Source organism: Manacus vitellinus, unplaced genomic scaffold (genome assembly GCF_001715985.3).
Source record: "Manacus vitellinus isolate BGI_N305 unplaced genomic scaffold, ASM171598v3 scaffold_6_pilon, whole genome shotgun sequence".
Classification (NCBI taxonomy): domain Eukaryota; kingdom Metazoa; phylum Chordata; class Aves; order Passeriformes; family Pipridae; genus Manacus; species Manacus vitellinus.
In genome coordinates, this window is record NW_021940750.1 from 28,330,854 (window position 1) to 28,358,243 (window position 27,390).

Below are 27,390 nucleotides of genomic sequence, written 5' to 3' on the forward strand. Positions count from 1 at the left end.
GATGGGATATAGGTGTTACTGGTAGGGTGCTTGATCCTACAAACAATACTGGAATGGCGCTTACTACCATGGGTAATCTCCCAGGTACAGACAGTAATGGTGCAGACACTGGCACCAGAAGGAGATGGCTTGTGTTTCCTGCTGCTTGGGGGCTTCTAGAAGCTAGTTTAGGTGCAGGCGCAGGCTAGAAGTAGTCTTCTGACTGCTCTGAGCTGTATATCTGATTCATGAAAGTTGGCTCCTGGGGAATGAACTGCAGATTAGATCTACCTCTTTTTTTCTTAGACCAAGTTCTTAGAACCTCTAAAGTTTGCCCTGTAATGAGTCTGGACTGTACATTTCACAGAAACTGTGGGCAGGCCAGTATATATCTGCAGGGGTAAAACACACCTTCTTTGAGACCCCTTTGCAGCAGCCAAGCTGGGACAACAGCTGAAAAGCAAGGATGTATTAGACTCACTGGACAACAATGGTACTATGCAAGGTAGTAAGCATTATGCATGTTAAGGTCTATGCTAGTTACAAACTTCGTGTTGGTAGGAGAGGGACACAACTAATAAAGTGACATAGCTTGTACCCATTTGTCAGTCAACACAAAAAAAATGTGAGAAGGCAGCCATGAGGGAAGAAGCAGACGTACACAACTCTCTCCACCCACATGCTCTTCAGCTTCCCTGCTAGAAGATGTATCTATGCTATCAGTATCACACAGGCCTACTTTATCCCGGACCTAATGAAAGTTCTGCCTGAATGCAACCTTCTTAAAAAAAAAAAGCAAGGCCCAAACAAACAAGCAACTATGACAACTTAAATTGATGAAGAGTCTCATCTACAAAAAACAATGAATAACGTCAGTTAAGAGGCAGAGAGCCCCTCTGCAGCCATGCCATACTCATCAGGTCAAATACTTGATTTAAGAGTGGTGATCACCACTTACACAATATGTACATTAACTTAATCTCTTTTCAGAGGGTTCACAATTTTTCCCATGAAAAGTATATTGTTCTCCAAAGTTATGACCATTAGGAATGGCCTGTTGAGTTTAATGGTAACTGGAACGGACATAGGCACTATTTCCATGCCTGTGGCAGCTGCTGCTTCGGTGCCAGTCTCATCCACCTTTATCACAGCCTTATGAATAGCCTGTGAAGAAACAGACATGTACAAGTCAAGGGGGTACAAAAATAGTCACCTAAATAAGAATGTGACCTAAAAATGCCTGAAGAAGTTATTGGTAAGAAACAAGCATCAGATTGACAGGTGTGAGTCCACTGCATAAAGACAGCAAAGCGGAAAAAGAATCACCAAGCTACATGCAGCATAGCTCTGGTCCCAGAGAGGAAAAGTTTATTTCCAGTGGAGATACATGTCCCCACTAGTGAAAACATTTGCTTTGTTTCTTTTCTTATTCCCTGTACCCACTCTTGGAGATCTGTACAGCTAGACCAAATGTTTAGAGAGCAAGACCATATTTAATTGTCTATTAAAAGTTCATATAGCTAAAAAAATAACATGCAGACTAGCACAATTGATAGAATTCTGAGAATATGTTTTCTATGTTCCTTCATGTCTTGGAAATAATGATAGCAAAGGAGAAGGTCCAGAAATGGAGGGCTAGAGCAGAGAAACCTATGTTTTACCTTGCAAAGTCAAGACATTGACAGATCCTGGTTTACTAACATCCTCCTGAGGTCATGAGGGCAGTTGTTTTCTTCATATTAGACAATTAAAGTTGCACTGATTGTCAGTTTTAACTCTAGGTTCATTGAAGTATGACCTGTCTGTAGCTTTTACCTTGGGCTGACACTAATGAGAGTCATTGTTCATAGGCTTGAAGCCAAATGTTTATACTAACTGCATTTTCCTTTCCCCTAAACAGTTTAAAAGCAAGAAGTGTTTTTCCTCTCCCCTCCCCTCCATAAAACACAAGTGGTGACACATCCTATAGTCCATACTTGCCCACAATCAGGCTAAAGAAGACACATGCAAACAGAAGCAGCAATGTAGTGACTGTAACAGCACACTGCAGGAAGGTAGTGAGGTGTGGATAGATGGCAATTTGGTCATGTCTGTTTTATAAGGTTGCCCCCAGGTAGATCGAAACAGCCTTCTAGATTAAAAAATTACAGACTTGTAACCTGCTCCAACCCAATTGCACTTACAGTGCATGGACAAAATACTCTATATGCCAACAACTACCTTTTCATGTGAAGCCAAGCCTTTCTGCATGAGTTTTGCATCACAAATAGTTGCACAGAAAGTGATGCAAGTATCAGTAACCATAGGCCCATAAAACAAAAAGCAGTATGACTTACCTGGGAAATTCTGTGCTGGGGCTGTCCAGTGATCCCAGAGAGGTCAGCCTTATCAGTGAACAGATCCATAATGCCCATTTTATATAAGATATTTTTTAGGTCATATGTCCCATAAAGAGTGAATTTTGGAAGATACAAATTTACTGAGCTGCCAGAAAAGAAGTACAGAAGTATAGTGAAACATTTGATCACATATCACAGAATAACATAGACTCACTAGGGAAACTGATTTTGCTTTCTCCCTCAAGACATTTTACCTGCAGACTCTTTCAGCCCACAAAGGAGATGTACACTGACACTAATTTGAGGAGAAGAAAAGAAGATTTATGACAATTGGAAGGCTGATTGAGAGGATAAGGCTGTAGTTTGCTGGCTCCCAGTCTGCAGTAACCCAACCCAAGAGCAGTGAAATTGACCCAGTGATTCAGCACAACACAACTGCACCTCCCTAAGAATCTTCCTCTAACATTTTCAGAAGTTAAGTGATCTTTTGTGCAATCTGCTGGAAACACCTTCATCATTACCCATTACTGAGGATGCAAAGGATTCACCTTGTGAAAAAGAGATTCCTTTAGGTGTCTCAGACTGAGCACAAAAAAAATCCAACACATGTGAGTTCACTGGTTATTTTTGGAAAAAAAAAACCAACCAACAACAAAAAAAACCAAACCCATTGGCTGGCCTTGTGTATTTATCATATAAATCAGGACAGAGAAAACAAAAATATATACCAAAGAAGCAGGACAATGATAAATAGTGATAGAATGGATGACAAAGTAAAAAACAAAAGCACATTGACAGAATATAGATAGTCAACAGATAATCATTTTTCTATGTCAAGCCCAATGTTTGACACCAAATTTTAAGTGACTAGTTTGCTGTTTTCCATAAATAACCCAAAGCTCTATACTTCTGACTCATTTCTTCCTTACTTTTTCCATACAGATCTAACAATTACTTTTCAAGGGTTAAACACAACATTTACAGCCAGAAGCAGCATAATGAGACAGAGGTTAGAAATAGTGATGACATTAGGTACTGTTTTCTGGTGAGAAACCAGGACAACTCTCCAGGGCTCTAGGTCAGGGAGATGTGGAACACTTAATGAAGCTAGCCAGAGAGCAAGACATCCAGCAGACAAGTGGAAAGGAAAGGGCCCATACCTGAAGTGTTGCACAGCATCTAATGCCAAGTCTGGCTGGTACCCAGAAATGAAAGTGCTACAGGATTGATAACTGATTGCTGATCTCTTAGTTCTCCCTAATTTCAGTCTATGCTGATTGCTGTCCCAAATGATGATGCAATTATCACTGAATCATCCATCTTACTGTTGTGTAAAGACATTCCTTCACAAGCCCCTACTTTCTTTCAATATGGAGGAAAGAGAAAGCCACAGCAACAGTGCAACCAGGAAGGAAGCCCCGGGATGCACTTTTCAGAAGTGAAAGTGATGCTTTCTCCACAGTTCAGCCATTAAATAGATCTCAGCTGCCTGTACTGGTGAAACTTTGGCACTATCCACTGTTTGGCAGCCAACAGTAATGAAAAATGCCCCTCACAACACTTCTGCAACTCATATCAGTTTGCAGACACAGAAACAGGGACAAACATAGCTTGCCCACAGCCCTTGAATCATTCTATGTACTACTTCAAGCCCATTTATTAAGACCTCCCAGAGACTCTGAATAAGAGCAGAGGCAATCAATTGCTTTGAAAACCAGAGGTAAAAGGAGGAGTTCGTGTCATCAGTTTGCAGGAAAGAATGGTCATTATGAAAAATGGGGAGCAGCAGGAAACAAACTTGTTTTTGACAGTGATGCTTTTTTATATTATAAGATAGGAAATATAAATCCCCTCAACCTTATTTAGTGTCTTTCTTGGTAGTTTTAAAGGCAATTGTGTTTCTTTGACAAAAATTATACATATGTATCTTGATTCACCACCTTATTTGTCCTATAGTCACAAACTATGTAGTTGCTTCCATAAGTTTCAAAACTGTTAAGATGCACAGAGAATTATTTTTTTTTCCTGGTCCTTTTTTTTTTCCAAATTAAAAAAATTTAGATTCTTTTGATGAGATTTAACAGTGAATCAGAGTTAGGAGCATGACACTGGTTTTGGGTTTCTGTATTAGGATGCAATTTTTCTTTTGAAAAAGGATCATCAAAAATAAGTTTTTCAAGTGAGTATGTGTGAAGATCACTAACTTGATGCATAATTCATAAGTGAGCACAAGGGCTTGATACTATAAACATGTTTTGCCTATGCTTGTACAACACATTTTGTCCCATGAAAGGCGAGTACCATACAGGACACTAAATGTAAGGAGTATAAAATTATTTTTAGAAAGCAGATAACCTTTCTGCCTTCTAGGCTCAGAGTTACCTTGAAACAAGTGTAGCTTGTTCCAATTTTGCCTTCCTAAGACCTCAGAGAGCCTGAATATAGTGGCTCTGCAACGTGCTTTGCCCTCATGATTGCCGAATGGAAGTTGTTCTTTCAGCATTAACTGTGCAATTATTGTTAATTTTAATAGGTAGAAAAGAAGCAAGAGACAAGAAAAAAGGCTGAAGTGGTAGGAATTTACTTGTAAATAGAAGAAGGCAGAAGACTTCCCCCAAAAATATGAGTAGAGGTCTAAGTCCAAAAACAGGGACCTATTGGGAGTTGGATATGGGAAAAAAATTGCAGAAATGGAAAAAGTTCTAAAGCTGTGAAGGTTTTCAGTGCATGCAGTACTGAATGTAAAAACACAGTGACACCAGAGAGCCAGATTCAACTTTGGTCAGTGGGAATACTTCTGCAGATAAAACAGAACTAAAAATGGTGTTCTGATTCTGTGTCATAGCCCAGCACATTTGTTTCCTTGCCTACCATCTGAACCAAGAACTTCAGAATTTTACCTTTTTGTGACTAATGACCTCCACCTTGACATATGTTCACAAGACAATCTTTTCTCCAGCTTCCTCATTCTTCCTTTATCGGGCAGAATAAAAAATGCTGAAGCGCCTCCTTTGTAATCCATTTGCACCACAGTGGAAGACAGCTGGTTATCATAGCCATGCTTGAACAGGCCCATTCCAAACATCATCGGGACTTCAACAGCCTTGTTCCCATCCACAAAGAATTTGCCCATTTTAGTGTATTGTGGATCAAAAGGTTTTTCCCATTCAGCTTGAAATAAAAGAGATTGAGTTAGAGGATATTTTGAGGACATGAAACCATAGGACATATCACCACAGGACACATTCTTAGATGACAGAAACTGGTACTGTTGGATCGGCTTCAAAGACAAACCAGTTTGCAACAATCACTTGATCTTACTGAATACTGGGAATAATTTAATAGCAACACACAGTAGGTAGAATGCGATGTAAAAAAACTCCCTCAGATTTTACAGTGGGCTGCAATATTCTTCATTTAGATGACATATCAAAGGTTCTAACTTCCACTTTTCCACAATGACAACAGTTTTAAGGAGTCTGTAAAGCCCCCATGCTTTCTCTGAGCTCTGGAGAATATTCTCTCCTTTCCTTATTCCCAGATCAAAGTAGACTTGAAAAGGGTGACATGAGGGATGAATTCTCCAGAGAAATTAAGGAATTTGGTTACTTTCAGAGACAAGGTGTTTATATCTCGCATTAGCTGATAATGTATAGAGTCATGAGGAACTTAATTCTACCAGACTGCTGGGTTAAAAAGCAAAACAACAACAGAAACTTTTTCCACTGCATCCTCACAATATTAAATTTTCCAAGGCTCCTCACTTAGTCATGGTGAAACAAACTCTCTACATCGGAACTCTGAAAGATTTTTATCCTCAGTGGAGAAAAATTTCTAAGCCAAATTCCACGTATCCACATCATTAATTTCAGAGGCTGAGCAGATTTTAAAAAAGGGTGGGGGTTTTTGGAAATGTTTCTTTGTTGCTTTTATTTTTAAGGAGTGTTGTTGGTCTGCAGTAAATTTTGCCTTCTAGAGCAAAACTAACATTTTATCAAATTTATTAGGCAAAACTAGAGTTGTGATGCTTAGTAAAGTAACTGCCATCAAGAAAACAATGAAACAATATGCAACCACTTTTGACTTCTGACTTCTATTTGAACATTGATTATTAGGCAGTTTGTTACAAATGAAATAATTATCTTCTGCTGTTTCCACCATCTGACATAGCCTGCACTTAGTATTTGAAAAAAGTGAAATGGGAATTTAGGGCATGTCTTGGGCTCTGAAAGTATAGATTGACAACTGGTAATACTCTGAAGAGGGAAAAGTTTCTACTTTTATGTTTCTTCATTAATAGTGACTTCTGTCATCAGGTATATAACAGGCAGGACTTCTACCTTATTATGCTTAAGGGAAAAAATAAAGCAGAATGAATAACAGAAACATGAATGACTCAAGTCCTGAAACATTGAAACAACCTTTATCTAGTGCTCAACTCAGGGAAAACACCCACTGCTTTCACAAAGAACTTCGCTTGATTGAAAACGGAGTAGGATGTTAGGACTGCTAACTCTGGAATTCAGGAGAGCAGACTTTGGTCTCTTCAGCAATCTGCTTAGTAGAGTGCCACGGGATAAAGTCATGGAGGGAACAGAGGACCAAGAAAGCTGTATCACCAAACAACTCCATGCAGCACTACAGGCTGGGGGAAGAGTGGCTGGAAAAAGGTCCAGAAGAAAAGGGCCTGGGGGTGCTGTTTGACAGCTGCTGAACATGAGCCAGAAGTGTGCCCAGGTGGCCAAGAAGGCCAGTGGCATCCTGGCCTGTATCATCAGTAGAGTGGTCAACAGGACCAGGACAGTGATTATTCTGCTGTACTCAGCACTGGTGAGGCTGCACCTCAAATCCTGTGTTCATTTTTGTGCCCCTCTCTGTACAAAGGACATGGAGGTGCTGGACCATGTCCAGAGAAGGACAATGGAGTTTGTGAACAGTCTAGAGAGTAAGTCAGGTGAGGAACAGCTGAGGGAGCTAAACAGTTGCTTAGCCTGAAGGAGGCTGAGAGGGGACCTTATTGCTCTCTACAACTACCTGGAAGGAGGTTGAAGTGAAGTGAGAGTTGGCCTCTTCTCACAGGCAACTAGCAATAGGACAAGAGGAAATGCCCTCAAGGCGTACCAGGGAAGGTTCGGGTTGGGCAGCAGGAAGAATTTCTTCACTGAAAGGGTTGTCGGAAATTTGAATTTGATGTCCAGAGATGTGGTGGAGTTGCCATCCCTGGAGGTGTTCAAGAAATGACTGGAAGTGGCACTTAGCATTGTGGTTTAGTTGACATGGTGGTGTTCAGTCAAACGTTGGACTCAGTCTTGTAGTTCTTTTCCAACCTTAGTTATTCTGTGATTCTATGATTCTATGAATATTCATATTAATATTCCACCAAGCACAGGAGTGATCTCTCCTAACAAAGAGAAAGTCAGGCAAAAACACCAGGAGGACTGTGTGGATGAACAAGGAGCTACTGGGTGAAATCAAACACAAACAGGTGGCCTACAGAGGGTGGAAACAAGGACAGGTAACCTGGGAGGTATACAAAGAGATTTTCTGAGTATCCAGGAATTAGATTAAGAAAGTTAAAGGTGTGATAGAATTAAATCTGGCCAGGGACATCAAGGGCAACAAGAAAAGCTTCCATAAGTATGATGATGACAAAAGGAAGACTAGGAAAAATGTGAACCCCCTCCAGAAGGAAAAAGGAAGCCTGGTTACCCGTAATGTGGAGAAGGCTGAGGTACTCAATGACATTTTTTACCTCAGTCTTCACTGGCAAGTGCTGCAGCCACACCACCCAGGTCACAGAAGGCAAAAACAGAGACTGAGGGAATGAAGAACTGACCACTATAGGAGAAGATGAGGTTCAAGACCATCTAAGGAACTGTTCATGCACACATTCATGGGACCTGATGAAATGCATCTGCAGATCCTGAGGGAACTGGTGGATGAGGTGGCTAAGACACTATCTGTCATATTTGAGAAGTTATGGCAGTCCAGTGAAATTCCCACTGACTGGAAAAAGGAAAAATAGCTCTCATTTTTAAAAAGTAAAAAAAAAAAAATTATTTAGGGAACTACTAGTCTGTCTCACCTCTTTGTGTGGCAAGTTCACAGAGCAGATCCTTTTGGAATCTATGGTAAGATAGGTGGAAAATTAGGAGGTGACTAGTGTCAGACAACATGACCACTAAGGGCAAGCTGTGCTAAAGGAAGAGTAATTGATGTTATCTAACTGGAGCTGTGCAAAGCATTTGACACTGTTCCACGTGATATCCTATTCTCTAAACTGGAGATTTGGATTTGACAAATGGTCCATTTGGTGGATAAGCAATTGCCTGGATGGTTGCATTTGAAGGGTTGTGGTCAATGGCTTGTTCTCCAAGAGACCAGTCACAAATGGTGTTCCTCAGTGTTGGATTAGGACCAATGCTGTTCAACATCTCTGTTGGCAACACGAACAGTGGGATTGAGTGCAGCCTCAGTAAGTTTGCCAATGACACCAAGATGCGTGATGCAGTCAACATGCTGTAAGGAAGGGATGTCCTCCAGAGGGAAAGTATGCCATCCAAAGGGAGCATGACAGGCTTGAGAGGTGGCCCCGTTGGAACCTGATGAAGCTCAACAAGGCTAAGTGCAAGGTCCCAACCACAAATACAGGCGGGGCAGGGAATGGATCGAGTTGAAAGCGGACCTGAGGAGAAGGACTTGGGAGTGTTGGTTGATGAGAAGCTCAGCATGACTCAGTAATGTGCGCTTGAAACCCAGAAAGCCAACTGTGTCCTGGGCTATGTCAAAAGAAGTGTGGCCAGCAGGTCAAGAGATGGGATTTTCCCCTCTACTTCACTCTGGTGAGATCCCACCCAGAGTACTTCATTAAGCTCTGAGGTGTCCAACATAAGAAGGACATGGACTTGTTGGAGTAAGTCCAGAGGAGGGGTCATGAAAATGATCAGACGGCAGGAACATCTCTCCTATGAAAACAGGCTGAGAGAGTTGGGGTTGTTTAGCCTGAGAGAGAGAGTTGGGGGAGAGAAGGCTCAGGGGAGACCTTAAAGCCCCTTCCAGTACCTAAAGGGGGCCTACAAAGAACGACTTTTTACATGGGCAGATAGTGATAGGACACAGAGGACTGACTTTAAACTGAAAGAGAGCAGATTTAGATTTAGACTAGATATAAGGAATAGATGATATTCACTAATACTTTCCTCCTGTTTCAAAGGAACATTTATTCTTATCCTCACCTCTATCTTAGGGGTCTACCTTCTAGGGATGAGACCTTTGTCAAATGCTTCACAGTGTTCAAGTGGAAAAATGAACTTTGGGGTAGTCTTTGTGGTGATCAGCTCGACAAGGGCATGATAAGGGGCTGGTGTAATACAGTGGAATAATATACCCACTGGCTCAGAGACAGGCTTTTGTCCTTAGGGAAGGACTTCTGTACTGCAGTACACCACAAAAAAAAGGGGAAAGAGAGTCACCAGTACTGTGCAAGGGTGGTTGCAATGCACAGTGGAAAAGAGCCTAGAAATATGGACTGATTATAGAGCTAACTGGGCTTTAGGTCCTCTCCAGATTAGTCCCAGCCTCTAGAACCTTAACCTACTCTTGATTTCAAGATAAAAAAATGTTATATTATTGCTATTAATGCTATTATTTAATCTATTTTCTTTAAAATCAAAGAGCTAAAACTGAAACTCCACCATATTTGGAGAAGGCAGGAAATCATTTCAGTAATAAAATGAACATCTAATTAAAAAAAACCCCACATTTTTAGAACATGTAAAAGTTAACTGTAATACAAAGTTATTTTAAATAAAAGTTTCTCAGGCTTTTGTCTCAATTGTGCTACTAAATTTATTGCTTATTCTTCAAACACCTTTCAGTAAAAGAAAGGGGTTTTTGCCTGTTTTGAAAGATGTGCCTGTTGCTCAATAAAAGCCTAAGTGAAAACATTATTTGAGCCAAACAAGTATGTTTTCAAGAGAATTAAGAAACATCAGTCATCTATAATTCAATCAACTCCATTTAACCGTGGCCAGATCTTCAGAGATTAATATAAGGAGCAGAGACACCGATGAAAAACAACAGAAATCCCCCCCCCCCAAAAAATATAGTTCTTAATTACTTGCAGGGGAACCCTCATACTGCAGTGTGCAAACATCCAGGTTAACAGTTTTAAAAGAATAGCTTTTCCTAGCTTTTCCTTTTAAAAAGAATCGCATTCCTATTGTGTCATCTCCACTTCAATTAAAAAGCTTAATGGTAATTTTATCAGATAGATTATAGGATATTATTTTTCTGAGTACAATTGCTTTGTTTTCAGCATACGAGTAAGAGAGAGAAGGTTGGAAAGAAGATGCAATATCTGTTATTAGACCACTGATTGAGCCTTACAGCCTTGATCCTCGTCTTCTCATTAGATCAGCAGTCTGAAAAGCTCTGGGAAGATCTGTTGACTGTATCTAAGCAGACTGCACAAGTTAATTAAGAAAAACAAGCTTATTGTCAATAGGCTTGTATCTGATACTGGTGGGTCCATCTTCACTGGAAAATATTAGAATCTGCAAATCAAAAAAAAAAGGGTGAAACCTATGCCTCTAGACACATCAGGACTACAGACATACGATTGGCAAAGGCATAGTTAGTAAAAAAATAGGGAGAACACCAGTGTGAAACCGAAGTTGTTGACTGTTTAGTTTTGGATACATGAACATACACAGTAACAGCAAAACTATGGAGTAAACATACTTCTATTTGGTAAGATGCTACATTTTACTTTAACAGCATTTTTTAAATTTAACTCCTGACTTGCTGAACAAAACACCAACTGAAATCCACAGAACTGGACTTCAAATTAATTCCTAGATAGCAAAGCATTTAAGAAAGTGCTTGAATCCCACTAGATTGTATACGATTAGGAAAGCATCTAATCTTTCCTAACTAGAGGTGCCTTCCTCAGCATATATTTCACTAAATCTTCAGAAGGAAAGAAGTTTATTAAAAAATATGGGAAAATTCGCCATACATTTTGCTAGGAATCAGCGTCAGGTAGAACATAATTTTCAAAAGCTTTGTTTGTAACTAAGTGTAAGTGAGGACCAAAGGGAAAACAAGATATGAGTCCATCTGCAAAACCATATTGCAAAAAAAGGTGATGAAGTCCAAGACTGACCTGAGGAAATAAATTATGAAATAGAAGAATATGATATGTGTATCTTACCGTTAAAATAAATATAGCTAATGAGGAGAATTTCAGTAAGTGGATCAAGGTTATTTACAAGGTCCTTGATTTTTCCATTGGTTCTTTCTGCTACATATTTGTTGACTTTTTGCTGGGCTTGATCAGCCTTCTTGAAGTTCATAGGATAAGCTTCTCCTTCATAGAAGTTTCTGAGATCACTTAAAAATTTTTCTTGTGGCTTCAGTCGGTCAAGCACAAACAGAACATTTCCCATATTCAACTGTAAGCCCCCATTCTTTCTGTTTACCATTTGCATGAGTTGACGATAACCTTCATGTATGTCATTTTCAGAAATCTCGCGTGGGTTAAAGCAAAGGACCCTAAGAATCTGCGTCAGGGTGTCTGATCTGGCACCCAGAGTCAGCATTGCAAAGGCAGTAGAGATGCTCAAAGGAGAGAAGAAAACATTCCGATTGTTTTCGTAAGAAGAAATCTCTTTGTAGAAACAACATGCAAATCGACAAACACTGTTCCTTACACTTTGCCATGGCATGTTTTGGTTTCCTTGGGCTCTTTGATTTTGGTTTCTTACCCCTTGGTGATTAGGCTCATAGCAATAACTGTTGGAACTAATTCCAACAAGTAAAAGACACAGGAGAAACAACTTCTTCATGTTTCTGTGACTCTGTAATAGAAGAAAATTTACAATTGGCTTACAAATCTTTTCACCTTGTGTTTAGCAACACATCAATTCCTTCACTATAAAAAGTTAGCTTAGTACCAGTGATTCCAAGACATTTGAACTGAGGGGTACCAGCTTTCTATTTCAAGGAAGTAGACTGTGGAAAATTACTCAACCTACTGAAGAGGTTATGAAATAAAAAAAATCAAAGTTAAAGAGGGATGAGGTAATACCAAAGATGCCCTCATTAGAGTTAGTCTGCAATTCCTTTGAAACTGTTTTTTTCCAATGTTCTCTTTTCAATGTGGTTTTAAGTGATTAAGAGTTGTGAGTCAAAAGTACAGATCTATAGAGCAGAAAGTAAAAATTTAACAGATGAAAAATCAAAGCAGAATTAAAACACAATATTCCTTCATTGTAAAAGTTAAAATATTATACATTTTTTAATAGGATCCATGTAAACCCATATGCAGGCACCAAAGAGAAAGTAAATGCACTTGTTAATGAGGAGCTGATGAACATTAACAGTGATTTCATAAAGGCTGAACAATTGAGCACCATTGAAAGAAGCCAATACCCACATAAATAACAAAAGAGAAAAACAGCAATTAGGATGTTATCAAGACCATGGAAATACAGTGCTGTTTATTAAGGAAGGCAAAATGCATATGTACATAGAACAAACAGCAAATGGAAACAACCGTGCCTGCAGCATGGAAACCATTCATTCCACATTTGTGGCAATACTTTTACCTCTAGAAATTAATACTGTATCACAAGTGGTTCAATATCTTGTGTCAATCGAGAGAAAGAAGTAAAGATGGAAAATATTTGGAAATCTAGAATATCCACTTGTGGTATGCGATCATTTCACCTACAGAATCTTTTATAAAACAAAGTACTCTTTAGGAGGAAAATACCTTGGGTTTCTGAATTGCACTGAGAAATGCAGACTGCCTTGTAAATTCATTGAATTCCAATCAGCTCCCACCATGGCCCCACATTTGTGTTCTCCACTTTCCAGCATCTTGTTCTCTAAAACCCAGTGAACTAAGAATGCTGATCTCTGCTTTAATAATATATGCTCTAAATGTCCCTTAATTCACAGTCTTTGAATATCGTGGCCATAGAAATACTACTATCACTAGGAAGGGCCTGAATCCCACGACAAACCACTTTCAGTCAGTGCACTTTTGTATCTAGAACATATTTAAATTTAAGCTCCTTGATTTGTTTGTGACTTTTTCCACCATCACTCTTACTCTAATTCTTTTAGCCACAGTTTCTTTTTTTTAGGAGCCTCTAGATGCTTTAGACAGCAATCCTTAAGTCCACATTTCCTTTTCATTTCATGCCTTACATTTGTTACTATCATCAATTTACTTCATTTAAAACACTTAGGAATGTAGTTTTTCTAAGGAGAGTTATGCCATATAAACACGCCTATCTAACAGAGGACTTATTTTTTTTATTTAAAAAAAACAAAATCATAGTAAAACAGTACAAGAAGCTTTAAACCAAAATACGACAATTTTTCGATTGATTATTCAAAAACTGTTGTCCTACTGTCACACAGGAATAAAAAAAGCATTACTTACAGTAAAGTCAAAAGTGTCCTGTTGTATTCACCAGGTCTGCACAGGTCCTTGCTCAGTTGTTTGTGCTGCTGCACACAAAGCAGGGTATCCTCTAGTAAAGGTTAAGATCATCTAAGGGCTGTGACTCATGCATTATAATTTTAGAGATTAGTATGATGTCGAAACTAGTTTTACTGGACACTTAACTTTACTGAATGTGTTTCACACGTGGCTTTTTATTATTCATGACTATACAATCACCCTGTTAGATTCAAACCCATTTTCCTTCAACTGAACCCGCTGTTTCTTCATATCAAACATTCATACACTTCTCAGTTGCCCCAATGTATTTTATGAACAAGAGAGTCACAACATGATTTCTAGTGACTATAGCATTGCTACCACTAAGGCCAAGGACAAGACTTGGTGCACCAGGACAATTTGAATTTTTGTGACCTAGCTTGCTTTGTCTCCTGTATAATCCATGACTGGTGTTGATTTTCTCCAGTTGAAGTCAGTGATGATTCTAAGAGGTGCAGGGCTTAAAACACTGTTTTGATGTATTAGCAAGTGCTGCTGTATGTGTACCTGACTATCCACTCCCAGACGGGGAATCCACTGGCAGCAAGAGCTGTGATATCAACTCCTGGGCTACTCACATGGCCCTGTGCCCAGGAGAGAAGAATGCAGCTGGGATGCCATTGAATGCAGGTGATCCCAGTTACAAGCATGGCCTGGGGACAGGGGGTGGAAGCCTAGGAACAAGGGTGTTAAATAGAGCAAGTCTTTAGATCAGCTTACTATCTTGTGATCTGGGATGTGGGGAGCAGTCCCCTCTGATCCTGTGCCAAGTTCAGCTGGGTCAAAGCAGACAGCAGACATCCTGTGCTCAGGTGTGCATCCTGGGTGCAGAATGACAGAGGCATTGAAGAAGGGAACTCTGAAGGCCACATAGTTCAACCCCATGCTCAAAGCAGGGTCATTTTAAGTCAGTTGCTCAGGACAGTGTCCAGCTGGGTTTTGCCTTCCTTGTTTGAGAACATTGACACTGAAACAGGTTTTCTCTGGATTTAAATAGAACTTCGTTTATTTTAATTTGTGCTCACTGCCCCTTGTCCTGTCACTGGATCCCACTGAGCACAGGTTATCTCTTACTTTACTCGTCAAAAATCAAGTGTTTACACACACTGTTAAAATTTACACAGGCCTTTTATTATCTGGGCTAAACATTTCCAGCTCTCTCAGCCTGTCCTCATATGTCAGATGCTGCAATTCTTCAGTCACCATTGTGGCACTTTACTGAAGTCACTCCAGTATGTCCATGTCCTTCTTGCATTGTGGAGCCCAGCACTAGATGCAGGACTCCTGATCGGTACACTAGGAATGAATAGAGAGGAAGAATCATTTGCCTTGACCTGCTAGCAATGCACTTAATGCAGCTTAAGTACGTGGAATTACAGAATCATAGAATAATGGAATGATTTTGGTTGGTAGGAACCTTAAAGATCATCAAGTTTCAATCCTACTGCCATGAACGGGAACACCTTCCACTAAACCAGGTTACTGAAGGCCCCATCCAACCTGGCCTTGAACACTTCCAGGGATGGGGCATCCACAACTTGTCTGGGCAACCTGTTTCAGTGCCTGACTACCGTCATAGTGAAGAATTTCTTCCTTATATCTAATCTAAATCTACTCTCTTTCTGTTTAAAGCCTAGATATATCACTACATGCCCTTGTGAAAAGTCCCTCTCCTGGTCTCCTGTAGGACCCTTTTAGGAACTAGAAGGCCACAATAAGGTCACCCCAGACCCTTCTCTTCCCCAGGCTGAAAAAATCCAGCTATTCTAAGATGTCTTCATAGGAGTCCCAGCCCTCTACTCATTTTTGTGGCCCTCTTCTTCACCTTTGCATTTGCTGGGCACCCCAGAGCTGGATGCAACACTCCAGGTGAGATCTCACAAGCGCAGAGTAGAGGGGATGAATCCCCTCCCTGAACCTGCTGGCCCCACTGCTTTTGATGCAGCCCAGGATAAATTGGCTTTCTGGGCTGCAAGTGCACTTTGCTGGCTCATGTCCAGCCTCTCATCCACTGCCTCTTATGCACCAGCATCCGCAAGTCCTTCTCAGCAGGGCTGCTCTCAATCTGTTTATCCCCCAGCCTGGATTGATACCAGGGGTTGCCCTGACCCAGTGTAGCACCTTGCAATTGGCCCTGTTGGACCTCATGAGTTTCCCATGGGCCCACTTCTCAAGCTTATCCAGTTCCTTTTGGATGGCATCTGTGCTTCAGGTGTGGCAACTGCACCACTCATCTTGGTGTCATTGTCTGCATTTCCTGCAAGATCTTACTGCTGGCTCAGAGTCAACTTGGTGTCCACCAGGAGCCTCAGATTCTCAAGCACAGCATCTCACTTTCTAAACGCAGGGTAATATTTTCTCTCATTTTCCCTTCAAAATGTAAACATTTTCTGGGAGGGACCAACCCTTACTATACACAAAATAGAGTGCTGTTTCTAAAGACAATTGAAACACTAACCACAACAATAATTTGGCAGCATTTTGTGTGAGGCAAAGATGCAACCAGTGAAAGTCGTTGGTGATTACAACCTACCAAGCAACTCAACAGATTGCAAAAAAACCCCTCTTAAGCAAGTTGCTTTTGAGGTAAAACTTGAGAAATAGAAGGCTTTGAGATAGAATACCAGACTTGCACATAGTACATTCTTCACACATACCACTCATCTGAAGGAATACTTGAGATACTCTTTTCACTGCTTCTTGTACAAATAAGAGCCGAGAATCTCACTTAGAGCTAACTTTTAATAATGGGCTGTAGTTTTCATGGTATATAAAAACTGATTTCTGATGAAGGAAGGAAGCCCAATTAAATACAGACGCCATGCTAATGACAAGGTGAAGGATGAATGACTAAGACAGATTTGAACACACCTAGACCACACCTCAGCACACTTGCAGGAGAAAGCCTGCTGCTGAACATGGAAAAGCCTGCCCTATGACTGGAAAGAAAGCAGAGAAAATCAATTCAGGATCAATTTCTATGAATAAAGTGAATCTCTGGAGACTAATATTAAAGAAAGTCAAAATTTTTCTTTCATGTATTACCAGTAAGAGAGAAAGGAAGGTGAAGGAAAGGGTTACAGGTCTAGAAACAGCTGTATAATTTCTGTATTTGATGAAAAATATTCAACAAGCATAAACAATGATTTATATCATAATACTGATTTACAAATAATTCAGCCATTTTGTTTAGTTTTGAAGATTGGGATATTCCAGAGCAATGTTGCATACGTTGAAGACATGATATGAGTAGTGAACAGAAAATTTCCTCACCTACACTGGGGACTTTTCTAAAAGTTCCCACAGCTCTTACACATCTAGCACTGATTGTTTATAGGTGTTTAAGCCTCAGCTGGCAAAATTTAATGTAAATACATCTACTTTGAGCAAAGAGGTTGAAAAAGGTTTGTCGATACAAGGTTCCTCTCTTTGCTATATATAGTAACCACTGATGGCACAAGCAGGGAATTCTACAGCACAAACAAGGCCTCAGAGCCTCTCCTTTGCCTGTGCTAAACCACAGATACCAGGTGTGTATATACCTTCAAAGAGATGGAAGAATTTCTTAATTTGTTGCCCCATTGAAACTAAAGCACTTCCTCATAACCATAATTAAAAAGGGAGGCAACAGAGACTGGAAAACAAATTTATATTAAGTTGTTCTCTTCTGGACCTAGCAATACTTTCTCCTGAAAATATGATAGAGGAGAGTGTGCAACCTATGTAAACTGTAAGGTGTGATCCATCTGATTATGGAGCTTCTGTTTCCTTACACTAACTAAAATATGATCTTTTATAAATAGTTCAGATCTTGAAGAATTTCTCAAAAATTATTGCATAGTAAGTAGGGCACTGTTAGAGATGACCTATAGAGATAGTATGCACTCCAAGGCATCTCTGTTTAGTTATGGGACTTTTCTCAATTCCTTTAATCATAGGAATTCCTGCCAGTAAATCTATTACACTACACAACAAACAGGTTGAAGAATTCACTAAACTATCAAAGACTAGGATAGTTTGGAGTTGTCTAGCATGTCAACGGTTTTTGTTCCCAAAACTATTTGAAACATTCCTCCAACTGAGAGCCTTACCCTGATAGCATTCATTTGGGCTAGATTCTCACAAGCCTGCAATGTTTGAGTCCAGTGAAATGGACTTGCCTATTTTAAACTCCATTAAAAAGAAATTATAGGGAAACAAAAACCAAACAAATGACAAACACCACCTCCCGCCCCCAAAAGGTTGAAACGTTCTCTTCCTTCAATGTCTCTTTTTTTTTCCTCCAAAGATCTTTCTCAAGCTCTCTTTCGTCAGTCAATGAAACAGACAATAACCCCTACATGTCCTCAGCATCCTGGTCAATGATTCCCCTAGCTTTCAATCTCTTTTTTCTCCACAGTCAGCAGATTAAAAGTCACATTTCACCTACATTCACTCTTCAAGGACCTGTGCTATACACAAACGAGTAAACACACTTTACTCTTCAATGTTTCCTGGATACACTTAGTGATACCCTACCTGTCACTGGAAAGGCATGGCTGTATGTAGAGAGGTGCAACTCTCTTGTAACACAACTACAAGATTTTCTTGAATTAGGTCACTATTAGCAAACCCAGCAGTTTTTGTCAGAAAACAAAACACTTTATTTCAGGAGCAAGGCAGAAGTGGCTGTGGCTTGGCAGCTCTTTTCCCTCCTGCCCAGCTTCCCAGCTTTTCTTCCCTGGGGAGGAAGTAGGGAGGGATCCCACACAACTTCTCCAGCCATCTCTTCTGCAGAGGATTCAACAGAACTGTACAGTATAGAGTCATAGAATGGTTTGGGTTGGAAGGGACCTCAAAGATCATTTAGTCCAATCCCTGTACTATGGACCTTCCACTACATCAAGTTCCTCAAAGGCCCATCCAGTATGGTCTTGAACACTTCCAGGGATGAGGCATCTGCAGTTTCTCTGGGCAATCTGTTCCACTGCCTCACCATTCTCACAACAAAGAACTTCCTAATATCTAATCTAAACCTACTCTCTTTTAGTTTGAATCCATTACTCGTTGTCCTCTCACTTCATGCTCTTGCTCTGCCTTTTCTGTAGGTTCCCTTCAGGCACTTGAAGGCTGGAATTAGGTCACCCCAAATCCTTCTCTTCTCCCGTGTGAAGAGTCCCAATTCTCTCAACCTTTCCTCATATGAAAGGAGTTCCATCCCTCTAATTGTCTCGGTGTCCCTCCTCTGGACTCGCTCCAACAGGCCGATATCCTTCCTGTGCAAGGGACCCAGAGATGAGTACAAAGTTTCCCCTTTTCTGGTCATGTGGGACTTCCTCTGACTGCCATGACTTTTCCAGTATTACAGAAAGTTGCTTGGCAACTACATCAGCCAACTCCCTCAGGAGTTCCTGAGTCCTCTATTCCCTGAGTCCTTTATCCCCTTTTGGCTGTTTTTGCTCTCCTAGCCAGAAGTAAGAGCACCAGGAAAGGAGGCAAGAGTAAGGAAGAAATGCTGGATAGAATAGGCCTCTTCTGTATAATATCTCTCCTATCGAGTCAGAGACCAAATCTCACTTCCTTGCACACAGCCATCCCCTGAATGTCCTTCCAGTCTTCTCGTACCCTTTAAATCCCCCACCCAGTACTACAAGCCCTCCAAGTGCCAACCTCACTCCAGTTGCTACCTCCTCAAAAGACTCACCACCAAGTCTCCTTCAGCTCCACTGGCACGTTTTACCGTCACCTTCAGCTCCTCCTTTAGGATCAATGTTACACAAAGTGAAGAGTGAGAGGTGAGGACAAGATATAGGCAGCAGTTTGTTTCAAGAGAGCTGAAGAACCACTACATTGAAGAACTGGTATTGGTTTACTTGTCATTGCTTCTCCTCAAAGCTCATAGAACTATTTCTCCCATGAAATGAGCTCCCACCTCAGCACATCCTTCAGTTAAATATGACTTTCCTGATAAAAAAAAAAAACAAAACAAAAAAACAACAAAACCAACTCCTTTCCCTTTTCTCTTTGCAAGAGCTCTGTGAAACACTGTTCCACACTTCATTGGCAATTTTAACAGCTTGCTCTTGTAAATTTTCTTTGATCTGCCTTTGGTGAAATTTTACAACTTTTAAGTTTCTGTCTGCTGAGAAAATTCACATAACACTGTTTTCCTCTTAGTTTCAAACAATCTCACTGTCCCAAAACACTAACACATTGATAGCAGATACTAAGGTAGGTGGTTTTTCACTTTCAGTCCTTATCACTAGCTCTTGACATTTTAAATAAGCAAAAACGCTACAGAGAAAATCCCCAAAACACACTACAGAGAAAATATTCAAAGTGAGATTCACAGCCAACCACAAAAAGTCTCAGTATTAAATTGATAATTGATAAACCATATATAGACAACTACCCCAAGAATATCTTGATTCCTTTTTCTTACTTCCTCTCTCCAGCTTTGATTTCCCTTCTGAATGGCTTTCTCAAAATGCACAAAACTAAAGAGTTTTGTGTCCTGCATGAATAGTCAGACTAGCAGCAATTCGAAGTGTAGTACTCTTTGATTATATTAGAAACATACTACTGGGAAAAAAAGTGTTTACTCAGTCACTAGATACTAGCACATTTTTCACCAATAAATCTTGAGGCATTTCAGATAGAAGAAATTTCAACATGGTTTCTAAAGAACATGTAAAAAGTAGCTTACTCTGACAGCACAAACAGGAGAAACCAGGGAAAAGGATGACAATCATAAGAGTTTTTTTTTTTGACAAAATCAAGTTCTGAAAAAATTGGTTAATCATTGAGTGTCAACTATCTAAATACTTTGGAAACAGTTGTAAGAATTGTTACCAACTCTTGCCATGGGATGGAACCGTGAGAGATTACCCTGAACTGTAGCGTAATACTTTCTGGAACTAATTCTGCTAGACATGCAGAGACACCTCAGAGATTACAGACTGATGAGGGCAAGTAAGAAGCTGTGTCTCAGAAAGAAAGAAGTACTGTTCTCCATGTAGGACTGAAACATGAAAGGAAGACTTTTCACTGTGGGAACAAAGGGAAAATAAAACTAAGAAAAGAGCTGTGAGAAAGTAGGGCTGAAATGCAAACTTTCCCACCTGGGGAATTAACCCTAGAGATTGCTATGCTGTGCAGCATCACTTCATGATGCCAGAACTGAAAGGAAGACAACTAAGGCAGTGACAAGATGCTGAAGCTGTGCAGGCCTCTAGACTTCAGGCTAATTGTGCTGATGTATCTGTGCTACTACTCAAATGTGACAATTGAGCTGTACACAGCATGTTCCTTGCCATATACTCACATGCCTTATTTGGAACAAACTTGGGTGTCTAGCATGACATCACATTGCACAAACTGTAGGCAAACACCAACTCTCTCATCTCCAAAACCTTTCTGAATGGAGTTCAAAACATAGAAAAGCTCAGGGAAAGAGATTGGTGAATGAACTGAGAGTAGCCCTAGGTAGACATTCCAATATTGCCCTAAGGGAGGTTGTGTGGTCCAACACAACCTTAGATATGCATTGAGAATCCAGAGTAGTACCAGAATGGGAGCTCCAATCAGAAAGACATGTTCTGTGTCAGAGTGTCACACTTCACAACTTCACTGCTTTTGATACCTGACCTAGCTCATCCAGATCTCCCTTAGAAATCTCTACAAACAGCTGTTTTGCACAGAGTAGACATACTCTGGGAAGTAAGCAAATCTGGCAAGATTAGCTCATGATGCCTCCTATGGCAACCAATCCAGGGCAATGCAGATGTTACATTATGAAGAAAAGCAAAAATGTAACTGATTGTATAACTTCGGAAGAATTTACGAGCCACAGCAGTTGTATAGCATAGTAAGGTCCTTGTCCTTTCTTACTACTAATTCAAAGGATTTTTTCATAGAAGCACTAGACAATTCTGCACCAGGAGATGAATTACTGATAATTAGAAAATGAAGAGGTCATTGCTCATTGTAAATTGGATCCTGGTGCACAGACCCATGTGATGATTAAAAATCTAAAATCACAACTAAAACTTTGGGGAGTAGAAATTACAGAAGTGAAATTCAGAGTTTGCAGCCACAAACTAGTGCACAGGGAGGAAATGCGTGAACTACAGGTATGGATAAATAAACTGAGAAGGAAAAGCTTGCTCTTTCCTGAAAGCAGGGTCTGTAAAAGTATGTAATACTCCTTGCTCTCCAGTCTCCGGGCAATGAGATCATTGGAAAGAGAAATGAACAAAACAACTGAGTAAAAACTTGAGCATGGGTCACTGAGAAAGACTCTGTGGAATGTAGATTGTATCTGAGAGGTGACCTCTCAACAGGACATACTGTGGACTTAAAAGAACATACTACTTAACAAGGCACACTTTTAACTTTGCAAGAAACAACTTCTTCCCTTTCAGAAGGTTGCAGTTGAAGATTTATTCACACTGGTTGGAAAAATACTGTGGAGTTTTTTCCAAAGTATTATTTTCACTTCTGTGAAATAGCCTTAGGGTGAAATATTACAGCTACACACGCATTTGTGCTACTGGTCCATTACACCAACTTTGTCAAGAGACATGCAGTTTCCATCTATACTGTTGCAACTATTTGCAGTTGTATTCAGAAAACTGAACTCCATTATATCAACTCTGACAGACTGAAATGTAGAATTCTGATCTGGACTTTGCACTGTTTAGCAACAAGTAAGCAAATGAGTAAAATGGGATTTGTCAGGTGCAGATTTTTAATTTAGCAGAAAACAAACAATCTGAATGCCTTTAACATCTTTAAACTGTAGCCAAGGGAACTTTAGACCTGCACAATTCTAAAGAAATTATATTGTTTATTTGGGATGCTGGGTGAATTCGTCACTTCATGACCATCATGAAAATCACACTTATAAAAGAAATTAATGATCATAATGAGCACATGTTCAATGGTGTATGGATATCATCATCCAAGGACAGACAAATGTGCTGAGGCAATGTTGACAATAGCAAAGAAAATGAGCTCTAGGACAATAAACAATGGGAATCAATAGTAATGATATTGGAAAGAGGGAACTTCATGTCCAGAAGACAAAGGGCCTCAGAGATTCACTGAACTTGGTTAGGCAGGGGAACTAGTAAACTCATCCTGGGTGGCTGGATCTGTTTGCAGAATCACTGCATAGCTAATATGTCTCAGGTGGAGAATAAAGGTCTGTAGGTACAATTGTACCTATAATGGTTTAACTCAGTGGACACAGAAAATGTGGGGTGTATCACCAAACAAGTAATGTGAGTTGTAACTGTGGTACTAAATGAGAAGGGAATTGCCTCATCATTGCCATTGTACACACACTAGATGATACATGCTCCAAATGATTCAGCTCAATTATTCCCCAAATGTTTGGGGTTTTTTGGCAACAATCTATGAAAATCTTCAAATATGTGGAAGCAGAGACATCATAACTGCATTGACAGTGGGTGTAGAAAAGCTGATTGACTTAGGATGTTCTGTAGAGACATGATGGCAGATCAGCAGCACAGTACAGCTGCTGTGCTTACCACTGTACTGCTGGAAAGAGGATTCAGTATCCTTTCTCTGTGCTCCACAAATGGTATGTCCCTTTTCAGATCCTGTATGCATAGGCATCACTGCATCTTGCTAGGCACCTTCCTCTGTCTGCCAGGAATGTGCCTGAGCAGAGCAGCAAGTGAACTCTCTGATGGAGTGGTGTTTGGGACAAACCCTCTTTCCACAGATAATATTAACATGTGGGGGAACCAGAAACGTGAATTCACTAGGAGGAATTCTGAAGTTTTAGAAGGGGAGAGACATACCTTCTAGAGGAAGAAAACAAAAAGAAAATCAAGTAACTTTTTCGTCAGACCATAACGACCAAAACCTACCAGAGACACACATCCCTTCTTCTCCTACAATCAAGTACAAGCCAGTCATTGAAGGATGTATATATTATAGATTGATGTATATATGTATTTTAAAAGTTGCTTAATAATAGGTTGAAGGCATGAAAGGAAAAAAAAAAAGCAATGGTTTCTCAAGAGCTGTTAAGTGAAGACACTGCCACAGCTACTAAAGCAGGAAGCACTTTGGCAAGAGCAGAACAGAAAAAAAGATAAAAGAACTCAGATTTTGGACTTTCCTGCTGGTGGTTGCTGCTTCTTGGAGAGGTTCTCATCCAAGCAACCTAATGTCAACAGAAGCCCTCCCTCCTCCCTGATTTCAGCAGGGTCTGGATTGGGTCTCTGCTGCAGCTCCTGCTGCGCTCCACCAGGCTACCCCACTGTCTGCAGGGCAAACTGTGGAATCACAATCAGTTCATGCAATGGCAAAATGGTGTCAAGACTACAATTTGCCTCAGTTTCTCACTGCCTGGTGCAATCTCAAGACTTTATGTCATGATGTCCTGCAAGGCTGTGTCAGCCCACTTTTGCTGCTGAAGGACAAAAACTGAAGTCAGCAGCCAGAACACCAACTGTTACAGGATTTTCAAAGCTTTTCAAGGGAATCCAATTGCAATCTCTGGGAGTTTACATCATATATCATAAGCTTTATTTACAGTTGTGCCCATTGCAATAGTTTCCTGAGCCTATGGGAATTAGAACAGGTTACTGCAAGATAAGCAAGGCAGGAAGTTTGTGGGTACCAGATACTCTCTGATAAGCTCCTGTATATATGTCCAAGTCCTGCAGTAAAAATGCATTAATCTACTTTTCTTTCATTTAGGAGCAGGTTACCTTTCATTTATTGCAGGGTAACAGTGGTCACTCAGGTAAATATAAATATGACAATTTCTGGTGAGGTGGTTCTCACACTCCAGTACAGGCAATACAACACAGAAAAAAAGCAGACAGCAGCTCCTCCTTTTGTAGTGAGATCAGTTCCAAGATTACTGGCTTAGTTTTTACAAGCTCCTTGAGAAAATTGACTGTATATTACACATAAAAAGGTATGGCAGTGCTATTCTTCATATCAAGTCATGATTAATACAGATTTCTAAATAACTCCAAATACGAAAAGGCACATTTTGTTCTTGTCCTCTGCCAGTTTTAAAGTACTTATCCAATGGGTTTGGAAGCTTAGTGGGATTCCCTTCGTAGTTCCTCTAAAAATACCCTTCCAAATTTTGCACTTTTCTAAAAGAAACCCTGGGCTTGCCAAGGTACATATTCTCCAGATAGAGTAACCATTGTCAGATGTCTCTGCAGTTTGGCTCAACAAGATTAACGTTGATGGGAAAGGCATAAGGTAATATTCTCAGAAATGCAATAATGTTTTTGGAGCCTATGCCCCATTTTCAAAAGTAAATGATGTTCTAAGGTTTTTCAAAGGTATTTAGTGTTTGAGGTATTTCGGTATTTGACTTTTCATCAGCTCACATGCAGACTTGTAACTAATTTGAGCACTTTAGAAGCAAAGGGCAGTCTTTTTTTTATCATAAACATTTTCAAAACCCCAGTCCTTGAAAACCACTGTTCCAATGCTTTAAAAAAAATTGGATTCACAAATATGAAAATATTTTAATTGTGATTTTTCTGTATTTTTTCAGAAGTAAAGGAGAACAAAAAAAAAAGAGAAGGAAATCTAAATCTACAAATACAGTTCAATAATTAGATACCCACAGATCACAGGGTTTAATAACTAAGTGATAGTTACAGATATTTCAGCACTAACAACTACAGGTATGGATTTAATTGGATTTCTTTTACTATATTGTATAATTTCCGCTCTCCCGTTTGATGAACCAAACCTTATTGGACAAGTGTTATAAATGTATGTTAAATGAAAACAAAGTGAAACCATTGAAAAGGTGAGTGGCAGTAAGTTAGAGTGAATAACAGGAAAACAAGGTAAAAGGTAGAAGGAGGGGAGACAAATAGAAAACAATGGGCTTTTGAAAAATAAGTTAAATATGTTAGCCACTTCATACAGTTTTATATCTATACAAAATGACATAAAACTCATCATAATCCTGTTATTTTCTTTTTAAAAATCTATTGCAGAACTTGCAAAAGGAGAGAAAAAGATCATCCTCTGTTTTAGAGGCAGAAGTTTTTCCAAAACTCTCATTAATGCCTGAACTATAATATTATCTACGTTATTTGTCTTCTTACAATAACTGAATAAATCAATGTCTCTAACTTGTGTAGAAAAATATTCAGTAAAAAGTCAATATAAAATACTATTTGGCTAAAATCTCTTCCTAAAATACTCCTGGTAGACATTTCACCTCATAAAGGAGTTTCATAATAACAGATACACAACACTATACACAAATACAAATATGCTTTTCCTCTTACTAAGACGATACTGAGTACTGGGTTGCAAAGTAATACCCTTCTGAGCTCCCTTTCTCTTTGTGTACAACCTTCTGCTATAGCAAATGCATACCACACAAACAAGTTGCTAAGAGATAATACAGATTGTGAAATTAAAGTACTTAGCAGCAACTTCTCTTGGATGCCCATGTAATCTTACTCCCATTGAGTATAATGTAGTTTGCACCTCAACGGATGTGTGGCAAAAGACCTTACATGTGCCATAAAAGAAGCCATTGGGTGGAGTAGGTTACATGCTGTAAATCCACACCCTGACTTGCCTCATGGTACTTTGTTCATGGAGGTGTCCCTTGGGTTGCCTGGAGATGGATATGCTTTCCCTCTTCAAAGAAAACAAGGAAACTGTACCTTATGAAATACAAAATGAAATGTTTATAGAAAGTGGAAGACAATTCACTTGCAAATAACTGAAAAGTTAAATGTGAAAATTTAGCTCTAGGCAGACAGTTACTTATAACTCACTTATAACAATATATTCTCTTCCTTTTTTTGTGAAATTGAAAACCAATTTTAATTTCTTCTAATAAAAATCCACAGTCTGATTTTCAAAAGTAAACGTTTTATTTCGAAATGGTCGTGGACTCAAAAGTTACTTTTATGAAAACAGCCTGACATATATGATGTCCATGACACTGATTCCCCAAAAAATGAAACAAAATTATACCCTGAATGACCAAGGACTAACTTCGATTGTAAACCCAGCTTATGATACTGGCACTCTGTTAACTAGACAAATTATAAAATTTTTCATTCTTCTTATGGTTTATACACATATTTATCACATAAATGAGTCAAAGACTCATACTGAGAGGGTATTTTTCATTTGCTTGGGATTTGGGGAATTGTTTATGTTTTTTTACTAAACTCCATGGTTCTAAAAAAGGCTCTCTTTTCCAAACATAGTTTTATTTGTAAGTGAAAGATTACCAAATTAACACTGTTAATGTTAACACAGCATAGATGTTCATGCATCTGTGTTGAACTTACCTGCAGCCATGCTTTGTTGATACACACAGCTTAAGTTATATTTGGTTCATACTTAGTTATAAAAGCATATCAGAATAAAAGATCAAAATCCAGTGGCCAACTTTTTGACATGTGACCCTTTAGATAGCTTTTACCCTTGGGACAGCAACTATCTCATCTCATCTCAGTAAGTGCTGGAGGAATCAAATTTTAAAGCGTATTTTTAGGTAGAAATAAGAGTAGAATCACAGAAAGAAACCAC

General features: G+C 39.5%; 1 protein-coding gene across 1 annotated transcript; it reads right to left on the reverse strand.

Annotated features, from left to right (window-relative positions):
• Positions 1-883: 883 nt before the first annotated feature.
• Positions 884-27,159, reverse strand: LOC103766529 (alpha-1-antiproteinase F). The gene is made up of 5 exons (XM_025896080.1): positions 27,150-27,159; positions 11,533-12,222; positions 5,219-5,489; positions 2,316-2,463; positions 884-1,143 (listed from the first exon to the last, which is right to left on the reverse strand). The coding sequence occupies exons 1-5, from the start codon at positions 27,157-27,159 to the stop codon at positions 955-957; spliced, it is 1,308 nt and encodes a 435-aa protein (XP_025751865.1). The 3' UTR covers positions 884-954.
• Positions 27,160-27,390: the final 231 nt, after the last annotated feature.